Source organism: Sander lucioperca, chromosome 10 (assembly GCF_008315115.2).
Source record: "Sander lucioperca isolate FBNREF2018 chromosome 10, SLUC_FBN_1.2, whole genome shotgun sequence".
Taxonomy (NCBI): Eukaryota; Metazoa; Chordata; class Actinopteri; order Perciformes; family Percidae; genus Sander; species Sander lucioperca.
Window position 1 is genome coordinate 13,470,674 of NC_050182.1, and position 17,854 is coordinate 13,488,527.

General features: G+C 38.6%; 2 protein-coding genes across 2 annotated transcripts; both read right to left on the reverse strand.

Moving 5' to 3' along the window:
• Positions 1 to 4,784: 4,784 nt before the first annotated feature.
• Positions 4,785 to 10,099, reverse strand: LOC116035985 (vitelline membrane outer layer protein 1 homolog). Its single transcript, XM_031279384.2, has 4 exons — positions 9,830 to 10,099; positions 7,819 to 7,931; positions 6,173 to 6,479; positions 4,785 to 4,876 (listed from the first exon to the last, which is right to left on the reverse strand). The coding sequence occupies exons 1-4, from the start codon at positions 10,037 to 10,039 to the stop codon at positions 4,874 to 4,876; spliced, it is 633 nt and encodes a 210-aa protein (XP_031135244.1). The 5' UTR covers positions 10,040 to 10,099; the 3' UTR covers positions 4,785 to 4,873.
• A 1,568-nt stretch (positions 10,100 to 11,667) lies between these two features.
• On the reverse strand, positions 11,668 to 17,446 carry LOC116035981 (H-2 class II histocompatibility antigen, E-S beta chain-like). The gene is made up of 5 exons (XM_031279379.2): positions 17,276 to 17,446; positions 15,450 to 15,719; positions 14,925 to 15,206; positions 12,239 to 12,350; positions 11,668 to 12,083 (listed from the first exon to the last, which is right to left on the reverse strand). The coding sequence occupies exons 1-5, from the start codon at positions 17,340 to 17,342 to the stop codon at positions 12,014 to 12,016; spliced, it is 801 nt and encodes a 266-aa protein (XP_031135239.1). The 5' UTR covers positions 17,343 to 17,446; the 3' UTR covers positions 11,668 to 12,013.
• Positions 17,447 to 17,854: the final 408 nt, after the last annotated feature.

Below are 17,854 nucleotides of genomic sequence, written 5' to 3' on the forward strand. Positions count from 1 at the left end.
TGTCATTAACCAGCAAAAATAAAGTTTTTAGAAATGTTCTGTTCTAGTTGTTTACGAGAACAGTCCATGCTGTCCTTGGAGAAATACAGAATGTAACTCAAAGATGAAATGACAGCTTCAGTCCACTGAACACAGTGAAAATACAAAAAGAAGCAGAATGAGAGAACTGGGGGGTTTTCAAATCTGCTCCATCTGGTTATTACCTTCATTACTGTGGGAACCTTGCAATAGATCAACTTTATAGCTATTTGCACCCAAACACCACAGCAATACCATTCATCTAGCCCTTACATCAAAACAATGCCATTCAGTCCCAAAACTGTCCTTCATGCATCAATATTTCACTTAAAAACAGAGGCTGGCAGCCACAATAATAACCCTACGGTGTTTTATGAACAGAAGTATATTTACAGTTGAGTCAACACAGCCGGTGTGATCAATAAGTCATGAGCTTGAAGCCCAGAGGAGCATAAGGTCATTAGGAGTAGGGCTTTGCCTTCAACCAAAACCACCAACACCGCATCCATTCTGTTTACTACAGGAGGCGTTAATTGCGCTTGAGGCAGATTGGGGACCGCTGGCGAACCGCTAAGCTAGTCAGAAACACATTGAGCGTGCGGTTTGGACATTAGACATATCACCCGCGGCTATACATCCTTAAGGTTCCACACAGAGGTAACAACTTGCTGAGCTTGCAGTGTGTTTGGAATGATGAAGTTCCTTCTGAGAGTTGAAGAAATCTTGTTTTCATGATTGTGGTACAAGATGCCATAACAGTATTCAGGCCGGGTTTGATGTTGATTCAATGCAGGTTTGAGGCCTTCATGCCCAGAGGGCCGCTGTGGTTCACTGAGAGGTGGGAGCTGCATGGCTGCGCCATGTGTTCAATAGTGGTGGGGGGGAAAAAATCCATACAGCATAGTATTGTGATATTCTCCGTGGCAATACTGTATCGATACACAGCAACAAGTATCAATCTATTATTATATATGTGTTGGTCAGTTTGTCTGCTTTACAATCCCATTTTGCAGCAATAAAATTTAAGTGAGATGAACAAACAGTAGTAGTAGTAGTAAAAAAAAAAAGAAAAAAAAAAAAAATATATATATATATACATACACATACATACATACATACATACACATATATAAAATTAAAATGACAGATAAATAAGGACATGTGCTTCTCAGCACAATCTACCAAATTATTATAAGAAATTCAAATAAGAAATTCCCATGTTCAAAAAGGAGTAGGAAGAAGTTAAAAAACAAACTTTTCTAGTCCTACCCCCTTTCTCTATTGTTATCATTTAGTTAAATACAAAACAATTCTTCTTTACATACACGTACACCGTATAACTACCTACCTACAGCTCACATATACCCATGCATACACAGAGAAAGGTATCTTTTTAGATAAAACAGATGCTGACAAAGTTTCCTTTTGGGGACATAATTTAAAATTGGGAATAAATTTGAAGTTGGGAAAAAAGTTAATAAATTGCAATATATTGCAATGTGTTTAAATTCGCAATATCGTATCGGGACAAAAGTATTGTGATGATATCGTATCGTGAGGCCTCTGGTGATTCCCACCCCTAGTGTTCAACATTTAATTGATTAATCCAGAATTCATAACACTTCAATAAAATCAAGCTAAGATGTTTATATTAAATGTGTTAAGTAATACAAGTCATTGTTTCTAGTGAGATGTGGGTTTAAATTCCAGTTGACGTAGCACTGCCATCTAGTGGCTGGTTAAGGCATCATGTGCAGTGAAATAGACCTCAAAATACAGTGCTGAAGTTATTTGTCAGTTGATAGTGGAGTATTTGATCATGAAAAAAATAATCTCCAGCAATTGTAATTTTCTAATATCTCTATTTTTTATACAAATCATCAACCTTTTACAAGTTCCAGCTTTTCTAATAAGATGATTTGGAACTTTTCTCAATTTCATAGCATTATAAAATATATCCCTTTGGGTTTTTAAATGTTTGATTTCCTGATATTAGCCTACCCTTAAAAGATCCATACACTTCTAGGGGGAACTAGAATATTATACTTAAGTAAAAGTGCAATAAGCCTACTTTTAAGAAATGTTACTCATGTCCTGTAAAAGTTAAAGAGATAAGAGTAAAAAGAAAAGTCAGTTAAAATGCCCTTATGTCCAAACCCAACAACAGATACCATTTCTATAGTCAGACATTTGCAGCCTGTGTATACAACTACCTTTCTCTGTGTAGCCTCACTAGAATTAACCAGCAGGAAATAGACAAAACTCAGACAATTACACAATATTGACCAAAATAAACACCGCGGCGGGTGCAAAAAGCATCACTAGGCTACATACAGTACATAACCTGCCACTTCTCATTGGATCAACAGCAGAATAAAACAACACCAAAGCAGACAACATAGACATGTAAAAATATAAACTCCACAGTGCCGGGACAAACAAACACATTATAAGCGCACGCACGCACGCACGCACACACACACACACACACACACACACACACACACACACACACACACACACACACTGCAATGTTTCTAGGTAACCCAGTGCCCGCCTCCTCTGTACAGTAAAGTTACAAAACTATAGTTTTTTTGTTGAACTCACCTGTCTGAACGTGTGCACCCTTATCTGCTCCAGTTCAACTTCTCTGCTCGTCGTTCTTAATCCATAAATATAACCAGTCCACTCAGTTTCTAGCTGCTCACATCTCACTAAGAGTAAAAGTTCCTCAGTGAAATCATTCACCAGCATGTTAACATTCAGCATGTTAGCTAGACCCAGCATGCCCCTGTGTCTGGGGGTGTTTGATTTGGGTCACCTTAGTGTGCTGCCTGGTCGGGTAGTGCATTAGTGTTTATTAAGGTAGATGCAACTTTTGTTTTTTAACCTACGCACAATGTACGATAATCCTAATCTCAACTCATGATGACTTAATTCTATATTCTATATTATTATTATTATTATTATTATTAGTAGTAGTAGTAGTAGTAGTAGTAGTATTAGTATTATTATTATATTTTATTTTGTTCCACTCTAATAGTTCATGTGATATTTGGTTGTAGGCCTACTCTGTAACAGATGCCACTTGATATACTTGTTATACATAGTAAAATTACAGAATTTTAAAATATTCCAAATAGTACAAGTACACAAAAAACGACTTTGTTACAGTAACAAGAGTAAATGTCATTCGTCACTTCACGGTCTGAGTAAAGGTCAGTTTATGGAGAGTGCCACTAGACTTCTGAAACCAGCAGTGTAATGAAAATAACCCTAAAAATGTCATCGTGATGTCATCAGGGTTATCTTGAGTTAGGTTTGAGACTGAGATTAAACCAACTGTGTTACAAACTTGGGGTTTAAAGATTGAAAGATGAGGGCATATAACAGGCAGGGAAGGTCCAATGAAAGACGTTACTGATGTGCATTATGGGAAATGTAGTATCCAGCATTTTTGAAGCTCTACCTATTCTAAAAGTTTGGAGATCTCGTCTCTGCTCTTTCTATTTTTACCAATCCATACAGTCCCGCCAACTATATGGAAGTGGAATACCCCTTCAAGTAGAATAAGGTTATTAAAAATGATCTTATTCCACACTATGTGACAGTATCATATATTTAATGTATCAGCTTGTTCCAACACTTTATTGAGATTATGTTATATCTATACAGCATATCTATATATCTTTATCTAAACCGCCATGTTTTTATGTTTTTAGTGGATATATTGTAGATGCCTTGTTATGTATTATTTTATACACATTTCTGGTAACTTTGGAAACGTTCAGATCTCCAGTGCAATTTAAAGTAAAGTTCTGTGAGTTTGGCTGCACAGCATGCATTTGTACCGACTGTCACACTAGTGAGTCAGTGAGTTTTGTTGTTCAGACACATTAAGCCGTTTGAAGATGACACCTTGGGCTCTCAGAACTTAAATAGGCATTTGGCTATACTTTTTAGACAAAACAAATGGACAGAGTTGTATTTTACAGTACATAGTTTTCTTGTCAACCCTCCTCCCGCAGACCCGAGCATATCTGCTTTCCCAAGCAAGCCAACAAGTGCACTTGAGCATCTAACTCCAATAAGTACACTTTGAACTTAGATATGAGGTCAGCTTGAGTGTATGCATTAACATAATAGAGAGGCACTAGCTGTGACTATAATCACTTTGCCCTGACTTGCAAAATCTTCTGAAAACCATTACCGCAGTGTTTGATAACGTCCTTGAGTTCCCTCCCCAAACCTCCGCACACACTTGTGTGTTAGCAGATTAAACACTCACCGATTAATTAACACAATTACCTCTGTGTGTGCCAATCAGTGTCTTATCAACCTTTGTCAGGCCTTAAACTGTGAATTAATTAATATCCCCTCTCTTGTCGTTTCTTAATTACTTAAGTTCCAGCAGGAATTCTGGGAAACGCCTGTGTCAGCGGCTCTGTTTTGTGCTCACGCTTATTATGACTTTGCTGTGAGCTCATTGGCTCATTAGACTGGATATGAAAACACGCTGCGCTCATGCTGATGAGAGGTGATGAGGGGATGACATGATGTAAAAAGAGGCTCTTCAGACGAGCTCTTGATTTGGAGTAGCGCTCCTTAATCTTTCTGTTTTTCCTGCTGAACGTGACACTCAACGAGCATTAATGCTGTCTGCTCTAAACTCCGACCTCAGTCGTATTTAAGTTTTCATAAAGGAAGGAACTGACACACAACATATCAAGACCTTCAGGTTCTGGGAAATCACTATAGAGACAGCAGCAATTCAAATAAGCTTTTTATTATTTGTCAGCTTTGAATTCAGGGCGTTGGATCAAACTGCTCAGGCATGTTGATATTCACCTGCCGATCACTGTCAATAAAAACACCAAACACAAGTTCATGAACAGTAATGAAATGTACTGTATATACAGAATATATAACATTTGACATTTGAATTGTTTTATATATTCCTGCAAACTTCTTATACCTTAAAAATGTAAGACACAGTCCCAAATTGTACATCCCCTGCAACTACGCTACACCAATAAGTGGCATTTGAATACCCCAATATGGCACAATACACACTTAATGTCTGGTAACAAACCCTTTGCTTGTAACCAGTGGAGTGACAGAGGTATTTATACTTTAGACCAGCTATTCAATGAGAAAGGTATGTTGAGTTTTGAAGACCTGAGAGCTAGTTTTGAGGTCCCCAGGACATCCTTCTTCTTTTATCTTCGCTTAAGATCAGCCCTAAAATGTTATGTAGTGCCACTGGGAAACAGTCTTGAGGCGCACCCAGTCATTAAATGGTTTGTTGATTTTCCTGTGAGAGGATTAGTGTCCAAGATTTATGCTAAACTGATGCAAGTATCCATAGGAGAACTCCCAATAGTAAAGAAATGGGAGCAAGAGCTGAGGCCTGAGGCTAACGTAATTAATTGGGAGACAGTTTGGGACATTTTCCACTGTTCCAAGAACCCAAATCACCAACAGATCCACTTCAACATATGTCATAGGACATATTGGACTCCTCAGAAGAGAGATCTCTCTAAAGTCATTCCCACTACCTATTGCATGTTCTGTCAACCTGAACAAACTGGAACTTTCCTGCACATGGTCTGGGAGTGTGAACAGGTGCATGAGTTCTGGAATAAAAACATCAATAATATCTGATGTGATAGGATGTTGAATTCCTGCTGACCCGATTATTTTGTTACTTAATGATGACTCTAATTTATACCTCAACAGCAACCAAGAAAATGATAGCTCAACGCTGGCTCCCCCTCACTCGCTTTGTATAAAACAGTGGTTGGTGTATTTTCTAGACATAGTTATGCTTGAGCTCTCTACAGCAAGGATTAACAAAGCCAAATCATCAACTATCAACCTATGGAAAAGCACAGCAGCACAAATATCAAACCTAATGACCTCAGCGCCACAGGAAATAGAGGAGAGTGACTACGCACTAGTTTATTTGTTCTGTTTTCCTCAAGACCGCAGAGGGTGGGGGATGGGAGAGGGTTTTTGTTCTTTTTCAATTTGTGTTTCTCTGTTCTGTATATCTAATGATAAAAAAAACAATATAAAATTTATCTTAAAAAAGAAAATCAACCCATAAATGTTTCTGGGCTTTGGTTTATCAAAATATAACCCTCTGTCTTACCTGCTGAGGCTTGGCACAGCAATGGAAGCGCACATCATTGAGGCTGGAGTCGTCCAGGCCATACTGGTATTCCTCCATCTTTGTCTCGATGCCACAGATTCCTCCATCGTGACACTCCTGGCTCCAGTGGCCGTACTCTCCCCAGTCCATGCCAGTCCCCTCCAGCGTCGGGTTGCTGCTGCAGCGGAACTTGATGTTGTTGATGGCCGTGTCATCACCGAAAAGACCCTGATGGGGCTCCACGCGGATCTGGAAAGAGGAGAGCATGCCACTGGGGCAGTACTGGGGCTGGGTCCAGTCACCGAAGCTGGACAGGAGAGGAAGAAATACAAGAGAGTGTGGTGGGGAGGGATCAGGAAGATATCCAAGATGAGGGCTGGAAACACTAAAAGGAAGTCAAGACATTTCAACATCTGAACACCTAATTTGCAATCCTGGCAGAAGCGGTGCTTTCATTTCCCTCCTGAACGTGATGGGAAACTGCCAGTCTGCAGCTTCCTGCTGCTTTCAAAGTACCTACTTTATTTATCTAATTCTCATTTAACCCTTTATAGTAGTGCCAGGTTAGTCCCACTGGGATCAAGGATCTCTTTCACAAGACAGATCTGGCCACAGCAAGAAACAGCTGCATGTTTAAAGACATCAATAAAAACATTTTTAGTAAGTGGCAGACGTACTCAAAGTAGGCAAAGGAAAGCATGGTTACACTTTACTTAAAGGTATCTACATAAGAGTGACATGACACTGTCATGAATGTGTCATAAACATTATAAACAAGTCATAAACGTTTATGACATAACGCTTCTTTTAGTAAGTGTCATTCGGTTTTTGTCATGACAAGTTATGGTTAGAGTTAGAGTTAGAGTTAGGGTTAGGGTTCATGTGTCATGTCACTCTTATGTGGATACCTTCAAGTAAAGTGTTACCAAAAGTATTTCTATTGATATGTTCATTGCTGTCTAACATTGGAATTCCTCCTGCTGAATGCTGGCTCTCTGAAATAAAAATCACTGTGTTAACGGGGACATATTGAACCCAAAATTTTGATAAGGCACCATTTATTGTAGTTGTAACCAATGGCTTTATTAATGATTAATATGACTTTTACTAATACTTTATACATCAGTTATGATACATAAAAAATGGGAATTATTAGTGTAATATAACTGACCTGTAAAGCATTAACAAATTATTTCTAAACCATTAATATATCTAATTTTAAGCCCTTTATAAAGGGTGATGATGATGACGATGATGATTGATGATGATAATGAATAATTTTATTTCGGTTAACATACATGAAAGAAACAATTTTTTCCCACAATTTGCCACCGTAGTTAACCGAAAAAGGAATAGGCTGAAGCCAAGGCTTATTTTTGCCTATCCTATCCCATAATCCCTATAGAATCACCCAGAAATCCAGCAAAACTAAATGAAACCAAATACTTGAGTACAATCCTAGTAATACATTTTGTTCAAATTACTTCATAACCGTTAATTAATTTAGATTTTAAAGCTTTTTTTGAAACTAAACAAAGAAGTACACATTTTCAACTTATCATTAAGTTCATTCCATAATTGAACCCCCAAAACTGAAACACATCTATATTTTACATTAGAAGGTGGTACCGTTGGGAGCTACTCACTAGCCAGTGTGGGATTCAATAGAGTACAGGAAGCTTCGGCTCCCGTCTTTGGCACAGATGAGGCGGATTCCATTCAGAGCAGTGTCATCCGCCGCATACTGGTTAGACTCCACCTGAGGAAACAGAAAACAGTTCCCAGGACCGCTATCGTCAAATCAGCTTATGTTATGTTATTCTGGTGAAGCAGCTGCCAAATCTGAAAGTGCATACCAGGTGAAAGCGTAGATTGTTGTTAGCGTTTGCAGTCTATGCGGAGAAATGTGGGTTAGTATCTCAGTGACAATGGTTTTGTATGCAGGTTTACACACACATAAAGGATTATTTTTCAGCCCATTACATTCATTATGCAGCCCATTAATTGCAGACCTGTAATTGTTCCTACTCTCCTTGTTGGCTGTGAAGTCATCTCTTCCTAACTCAACTCCAATATAAGATGGGAGACGAGATTGGTGTCTCTTTCAAAGTCTTTTCAGTACGAATTCCCTGTTGGTGTTGTTGCTGAGCTGCAATGGAAGAGTAGTAACACAACGAGGGGGATTTTGAACTCCAAACATTGCAACTTTGGAAGATACTCATTTGATTTGACTACCTCAAACTGCTGAAGCCTCATTAGCTTTGGGTGAATTTAGGAATGCATTTTTGCGTAGAATGAGGACTGAGACGTTTGTCTTTTACGTTAAAATCACGTTAGCAAAAGAGAGGAGGAAAAATTACAGCAACCAAAAACGGTTTTCATTTACATGAACCTATGCCTTCTAGCTTCTCCACAAGGATATACGTACATATTATATATACATATAATATTGAAATTATATTCCTTTTCTAATCTGTAAAACTGCAATGTGTTTATTCAGCTTTAGCAAACAGTTCTCATCATCAGCATCTGACTGCAGCCATCTGACTGGTATTTATTCTGACAAGGACAGGTGTTTGAAATCAAGGCAATCAACTTGAGGCCAATGGAGGGGGCCGTCACATGAGCCCCATTATCAAGAAAACAAGCACAAATCAGATAGAAACATGGCAACAGTCAAAATACGAAACATCCTACATTCAAGCCAGGGAAAGAATTCTGAAAACACAAATCTATATCTACACAAATAAAGCTTTAATTTGATATTAAAGTAAAAAAAAAATACATTTACAATATCAAAAAAAGATGAGGCAAACGTTACCCAATAGAAAAACCCTGGTATATTAACTAGACAAACCCCAGTGGTGAAAGAAGTATTCAGATCCTTTACTTAAGTAAAAGTACAAATACCACACTGTACACATTCTCTGTTACAAGTAAGTAAGTCCTGCATTGAAAATGTTACCTAAGTAAAAGTGTGTAAGTATCATCAGGAAAATGCACTTAAAGTGTTAAAAAAAACACATTTTAGAAACTGGAAACAATGAAAACAGTTCTGTCAATCAACTAAGTGTTTAATTGGCAAATCATTTTAGCTGTACTTGTAAGCCTGTATATTGTTAGGTAGTTAAATTTATAATAAAATATTGTAGATCATAAACTGTGTGTGTTTTGTGTACAAAAATCTTAATTTATAAAGTAACTATTAACTAGTGTTGTCAGATGAATGTAGTGGAGTAAGAAGTACAATATTTCCCTCTGAAATGTGGTGGAGTAGAAGTAGAAAGTGCCATGAAAAGACTTCAAGTACAAGTAGGCTACCTCAAATTTGTACTTAAGTACAGTACTTGAGTAAATGTACTTACAGTAGTTACATTCCACCGTTCATCTACGTTAATCTCAGAGATTCAGCGATTTGATTGCCTTGATTTGTAACACCTGTCCTGGCTAGTACAAATGTTGGTCAGATTAGTGTTTACAAGTAGAAATAAATGCATTAGTGTTACTGTATGTATGTGTGACTTTCCTTTCTTTGTTTCTTTCATTCTCCCTCTTTCTTTTATAGGCTATCTGCCTGTTGCATGTGTTGTGTCCCTCCGTTTTTTCTTTACCTTGACATAATAGAACATTTATATGTGAGAGAGTCAGTGTCTTTACCCTAACACTGAAGCCAACAGCGAAGAACTTTTCAGGACACATCTCAGGCCAGGTCCAGTTTCCAAACTGCTCTCCGTTGTTCACAGTAAGCAGAGAACTGTACTGTCTGCTGTTAAAGGCCGCACCAGCTCGCTGCAGAAAGGTTTTCTCCTCACATAACCCACTGGACAACACCGCCAGCATGGCCACAACGGCGAAAAGACTTGCCATATTGACAGCAATCAGGCAGTGTCTCACTCTGAAATGCCAACTAACAAGTACCGGGGGTTCAGGCTCAAAGCTCTTATAGCTCCCCAGTCACTTCCAAAATAGAGCACTCATATCAGTTTGAATCATTTACAGAGTGGCGTGGGATTAAACAGCTGGTGTTTGAGAAAGAAAATGTTTTTTTTCACTGAAGTTCAGAGACACAGGGTCTCTGCTATAGGCTTCTAACAATGCATTCATCTTTCACATTACGACATGCAGTGAATCTACAGGAATTTAACATTTTTACATCACAAAAAAACCACAGGTCTGCGCTACCTTTACAAATGTAATTCATAGGATAAGGTTCAGCAGCAACAGAACCTTTTACACTCATCAAGTCTTGTAATCAATGTTGCAAAGACTGCTGTTGTCCAAGAGTAATAGTATATAGATTGAGAGCTGCAGTGACAGCAAATAAGAGATTAGAAAAGGTTTATTTTGTCTCTCCAGGATATGCAGACATCACACCATACTGTATATCACCGGGGACTGAGAAAGCCCATGTTTACTGAATTAAGGAAAACAGCGTTATACTCTGATTATGGTGATCAAGATATCACTGTATACATACATCTTTACACACTGACACTCATATTTACACATGAACATAAAAATAATACCAATTATCTTACATTATCTACATATATAGGACAAATAATAGCAAGGACGGTAGGCTGACAAAACACTTTTACAGACTGCATGAACTTTAACTTTATTATAGAATATTACCTAAGTGTACATGCCACTGTATAGTTATTCTCAATGCATTAATATACCGAGAGGGTCGTAGCTACCAACTGATGTCACGTCTACATTATAGTAGCTGAGAGTTTGGGACCTGAGGAGAAGTTTGCAAATTACACATGGTGTGAGGCTGATTATGATGTTATTCAGACTCAATATCTTTTAAAGCTACAATAATACATTTGTTGGGCTGCTTGGGTGCAGCGGTAACAGGCCGTAATCACCATCTTATAACCGTTTAAGTTAATATGCCGAACTTGTTAGCAAACAGTTCCTTATTTACACAACCACTAGATACAGAGAAACATTATCATTCTTTTCAGGCCACCTGATGAATGTAGTTTTTTTGGTCTCTACCAACTCTTGAGGGAAATATCTGGCTTTTTATCTTCAAAATACTCAATTCTCTTAACCTAACTTTGTCTGTCTACCATTTGTTGCGGAGCAAATAGTGTACAGTAGGTTTGTAGAGTTTTTCCGCTGGTAACAGCTGCCTGTCTTGTCTGAAAACAAGGCTACAGAAAACTAAACCATTCTCTGAAAGACGCTGAAACACTCCGTAGAGCTGAGGGGAACTACAGAGTCCAGTGATAATCCTCGGTGGGTTCCTCACTATGCCCGACAACTTTAAACATACATGTTGTCATGTGATCCATTATTAATATAAAAAAATATTGATTAGAGCAGCTTTAAATCATTTTTTTTTTTGCAGTGTGGAAGTGTAGAGAAGTCACAATGCCACAGTGTTTAGATTATCATATGGTGAAAGGGAAACCATAAGAATATATAATTGAACCGTTAAATGAATGAATTAAATGCAAAATAAATGAATTGCATGTCATGTAAAGATGATACGTCTTAAACCAAGGTGAAACAGTTATTGTAGGTGACAGGTCTGACACCTAATCCTACAAAAGGATCCTAACACATCGTTGAAACAATTTATGGCACTTTGTTTTGAAGGATAACATGTCGGTTAAGTCCTTGGTTGACAAAAATGATAAAGGAGGTGCTCCACCATGCTGGGGGGGGGGGACAACAGCATGTCATCTTCCCACGATGTCGTTTTTCTCCTTCCACTGTAGGTCAGGCATGCTGAGAGGGACAATTTTCTTTTTTGTGGGCTGAAGGGGTCACCAGTCTTAATACTTTATATTGCATCCTAATTCATATCTTCAGCAGAGCTTTATTTTATTCTGTTAACAATTCTGAGGGATCACATGGAGTTTGTGCTTGTCTGTCTGATGGGCTGAAGTCAAACCTGAAACATTAAAACAACGTGTTATAAAACCTGAAGACTTTCATTCATTTTATGACATAACTACACTAATTGTCACAGTCTAACAATGGAAACAATTAAACTGGCACAGAAGAAAAGCGAATGGTTTCACAATACAGACACTGACGTCAACACACCTCTGTTTCCACCAGTAGTAAGCTGCTCCACCAGTAGCTGCAGTGAAGCCGATGAAGAAGAAGATGATCCCCACAGCCATCTTCAGGTATTTAGCATTGAGTGAAAAGGTGTCTAAGTGAGAGAAATAATGAGTGAATCTGCTCACAGATGCTTTACTAGATCATCCACTTAGTTACGTATCCGATACTTTTCTAGGCCAGGAATCAAATGTTGTATGGTGACATGAAGATAAAGTTAGCACCATCTGAAAGCATGCCTCTGGGACAAAACACTTTTAGAAAATAGCTTATAATACCTTAATTGAGTAATGGAATTAGTTCATATTAAGGTAAACTAAGTGAAGTTTCTTTCTATTCTAGAAAACACACAACCGTGGGTATGAAGATAAGAAAAGGTGTCCTTCTCATTGTGGAAGGAAATTTCACCACAATTCCATTTTTACATCTGATGAAGCTTTTGCGAAATCTCAAGGATTACCTTTTTCTCTTCCTTTCACCTTTATTTTACTGGTGAATTTCAACTCTTCCCACTCTTTCCCAAGCTGCCCCTTCCATTCAAAAGTCTCACGTTTCAACACAGCTGGCTAACCAACCCATTGTTCGATGGTGTCAATATCTGTCACTCAGACTGAGTACGTGACAATTCTGGTAGTAGTTATTTGAACTAAAGCGAGGGGCAGTGGTGTAGTCCAGGGTATACGCTGGTATACGGCGTATACCTACTTATTTTTCAGTCAGCATTGCGTATACCCACTTCTAAATCCCCCCTGATGCGCACCATTCAGTAATATCTGTGAGCCAGATTGCCCATTTTTTCCTCAAGGATAGTGAAGCCATGACCCACCCTCCTCTGCCTCTAATTGGCTGGTACTCGCTGCTTTCACTGATTAGATTGGTTAACTTTAGGCATGAGGACTGATGAGCCAATCAGAGGCAGAGTAGGGCGGGTCATGCCGAGGAAAATATCGCTAATACCTCAGGTGCCAGTGAAAAAAAACAAAAAAAAACCTCAGGTGCCGGTGCCACTTGACTACGATAACGGCAGCAGACCAAACAACAAACTAAGAAGTAACAAGAAATAACACAAGCGGTGGTGTGCCACCCCAGTTGATGGAAGACATAATTCTGAGGTAAGTTTTAAGGTGGTTTCCAAATCAATCATTATTTTAAACTACTGGCAAATTGCCAGTGGCAGTATGACTGCACATTTAGAGGAGAAGAGATAACACCATGTTTGCCTCATGATAAATACATTTTACATTCATCCAGGCTGCTTGTGTGACCAGTAGTAACTACAAACTGCTCCTAATCAAGTCATGATCATTTTATAATAGTGAGCAAGTAGAAATGACAGATTTTTGGGTAAACTAAATCATAGTCTTACATGTCACTGTTTCTAAAACAGGGCTTTTTTCTGGACTACTTTAAAAAAAAAAAAAAAAAAGGTGAAAGCTGAGAGTATACCCACTTCTCCAGGGACCACTACACCACTGGCGAGGGGGGCAGAGTAGGCAAGGTAGTTGAGCTTGAATCTTGGTTCAAAGCAGAGGTCGGTAAACAGGCAGTCGATCAGCACAGGCAAATAAATCCAAAAAGGGAGCAGGTGGGGGGAAAAACAGGCAGGCAGCCAAACAAGTACAGCAGTTGTAATGTTATGGCTACAGGGGGCACAATAGGCAACACTGGCATAAGGTATAATGATGGAATGAGGAGAAGGTGAGCAGGTGGGTGTGGAGGTCCGGTGATGTGGAAACAGGAACAACACACCAGGGACAACTGCTGGACAGAGAGAGATCAGCAGGTTTGGAAAATTGCGTAAAATGGCTCGGGCCTGAGGTAAAGTGAGAATGTCAGAAGCTGAAGGGAGGGACAGAGAGAGATTGCTCATGACAACCCACCAACTTCCATCCCAACCAATATGCTGCGTTTATGTCACATCAGAACAATGGAGGACTCTGTCTGTCTGAGGGGCGGGGGCAAGCACTCTAGAGGGAACGTTATTATTATAAATAATAATTGGGGCAACAGTGTATCGGAGTTATCATAATTACAAGTTTCCCACTTGTTAATAGTATTCACGTCAAAAGTGAAGCTCTCACATATCTGCTTAGAGCTTAACCCTTGTGTTGTCCTCGGGTCAAATTTGACCCGTTTTCCAAAACATATTATATCAGAAATATGTGTTTCTTTCAACCAAGTTGCACGCAAAAATAAATTGGATGCAAGCCTATACGTTGTATGGAACCCAAAACAAATTACTTTTATTTAATTTTGGGTGTTTGATATTCACTTTTATAGCAAAATGTTTAAAATGGTTTCAAAACAGACACACTGAAAACCAAGCAAATGTGGATGCCTAATTTTCAAAGTCTATCGTTACTATATAGACTTTGAACTATACATAATTATCATAATTAAACTCTAATTTAATAGATTCTGATTGTTCCATGAGATTTAACCAATGCGATTCCATCTATCTCCTATCATCATAGGCCTGCATTGTATGAAAATGCATCTAATTGTCAAAAGTTAACTTCATTCTATAAATATTGTTATTAATTGCCAATGAATCTATCTTTATTGAATTGCAGTTAATTAGTGAGTAAGGAAGACTCAGTTATAACATGTGTGGTATCTAAATTTCATCACTAGTTGAGCGTGTTTTCTCTTCCAGGCTGACCCTTACCCCAGTCCACCTCCAGGCTCTCTCTGAGGCTGCTGTGCTCCACCCTGCAGCTCACCCTCTCCCCTCTTCTGGGTGTGAACTCCAGGTAAGAGTGCAGCTGGAAGCTCCAGTCCCCGTTGGCCAAGACATCTGTAGACGACACATCAGTGGTGACCTCCACGCCGTCTCTCAGCCAGCTCAGCCTCACTTCCTGAGGGAAGAACCCCATAACGCTGCACTCAAGCATGGACCGCTTCCCGTAGTCAGCTGGCTTGGTCTCATGGACCTTGACAACCGGAGGCACTGGAGTGTAGAAATGATTAGAGCAAAAAATTAGCTGAATGACCTGCTGGATGTAGGGCCTGCTTCAAGGTAGAGTGCAGAAGAGTGAGTTAGGGGCTAGACAGTTTTCTTCAAACCATTTAATTAAAGAATGGGGAGAGAACAATTGTTTCCTTTTTCCAATGAAGCAAATTAAACCAGAAGTGGTGCTGTTAGGAGTGCAATATCCTGCTTTAAACTCTCCTCTAGAAATCAGAACCTTACCTTTTCGATCCAGTGTGCTCCTTCTGAATAATCTTGCGTTGTATCTGCAAAGAGTCTCCACTTCAACTTTTCTTTCATCCATTTTCCACTTCTGGCTGTTATAATGAGCAGCGTTCGTCATGCCATATTCTCCAAAGCCAACATACTTCCCAACCCGAGAGTCATACAGGGTGTTAATCTTCTGGTTAAATATGTTTTTTACTAAAAAGACCATGTCGGTGATGTTGTCACCATACTCACAGTCATATATCATCTGATATACATAGCCACCTGTAACATACAGAAAACCAGTAAGTACATACAACTGTGCAGGGGTGTCGGAAATGGGGGTAGAGATAATTTGGCGCTAAAGCTGAAACATTGACGTTGGCTTTTTTGAAATTCCTCAAATCTCTTTTTGAAAACAAACCTTATCTTATGATGTGTTGTACAAATTGTTTCAGTGCTTGAAATGAGTTCACCAAAGTCTTAGGGTTATATATGATTAAAGTAGGAAATAAATGTCTGAAATTAATTTTTGTAACATCGCTTCTCGAGTAGGAGTTTTGTCAGACATTGTTTGGACGCACCGCTGCGTCTTTGGTCCTCAGAGGGTGACTAACCAATAGTATCACACATAGGATGGGCAAAATAAACACCTTCCAATGAAATTATAATTCTGCTATAATTGATAAAGCTCATATTTTGAGTTTGGTAAGACCGTCAAGAGGTTTGAATGAGTTTTGAGGTCATAGTTTGTGATGCTGTTAAGGTACAGTATCAGCCAGGTAAATGTGAATACATTCCAATAAACAACCCAAAACTGCAACAACTCATAAGCCAAAACACCTATAGATTAGGTGTGGAGCACCACTTACAATACTTAAACCAAACCTGCCTAAGCACAATGTATCATAACATTTAATCCATTTAACGATAGCACTGATACTTTACTAACATTAGCTTGCATTTGTTTGGGAACCTGATACCTGATGTTAGCAATGAAATGGTACCAAAATAACGAAAACGTAAAACTATTATTCATTTTACATAGAGGTCATAACCAACATGTTAACTGACTAAATAACTAAATGCAATTTGTAATTGTTTTCTAAAGTAACCCCATCACTGGAATGAACACTCATGGACGAAGTCGTTCTGGAAGCCATGTTAAGCTTGGCATTAAAAGGCCACCGTAGCAGTTAAAACGCGCTCGGAATGGGAGAGGCTAGAAAGTAATATTCAGTTGGTTGTCATATACAATTTCACCACTAGATGGGAGAAATTCTTACACAATGTAGCTTTAATGATCACATATATACTACAAAGTACAAGAAGCATTATGTAAAAGGGGAAGCTGCTGCTTTTCCCTCTTATCAAATTCTTTATATTCAGGGGTTATGTCTAGCATGCCCTGGCACATGTCATCATTTTTTAAACTTATTCTCTTGTCACATTTATTTGTGTTTTTAACTGATGCATGGGCAGTTCAGTCAACATAGGGCTATTTACAAAGGTACAAAGAGGCCAGATAGTTGCTGATCGTCACAAACACAACAAAAGTATGTGACGTGGCAAGAAGTAAGAAACATTCAAAATGACATATACAGTAAAAAAAAAAAAAAAACATTTGACAGGATATTTCCTTTAAAGAACTTCTGTCTGTCTCATCGATTTAAGCTATTAACTATGAGCGTCAGCAGATCAGTTTTACAGTAAAATGTTTTGTTTTTTTATTGCATTGTTAGGCATGTATATCAACCTTTACCACTCATTAAACTAGCATAAATAATATAGCATACTTAAATAAAAGCTAAAATAAGACAGGTATACATGAAGAAGCCTACCTGCTGGTGTACTGCAGAGTAAAACAGCAGAGATTGTGAGTTTGAGCAGAAAATAAAGTCCCATCATCTCTTAAACACTGAAAACATCACATGCTGCATGCAGACTCACATACTAAAACCCTTTCAAACCCTGAAACTAAACTACATCCTCCTTTCCCATAAATCAAATGACTCAAATGCTTATGCAGAGATTAACAGGTCTTTCAGGTTTCGTCACAGTCATTGTTTTTGTTGTTGGTATGAAACCATCCGATCACGATTGTTTGTGGTTCATATCGCCACATCTACTGGCTTGACCTCTGTGAGTTGATTCTGAAACCAGTTACGAGATCTCGGAGAACAAAGCGACACATTGCAGGGTTCAGTTCACAATGTTCTGAAGGTTTAATGAGACGCACAAGAATATTTACATTTTCTAACAATCCCTCCATTCACTTTAATGACGTGAAAGTAGATAGATAAGAAAGAGGCTCCACAGAAAAGAAGGACTGGTTCAAGGTAGGTTCACGCAGATAAATATTCAGGAAGGAAAATAGTGTAACAATTTATGATACTAATTTATGATACCTATTAAAACAG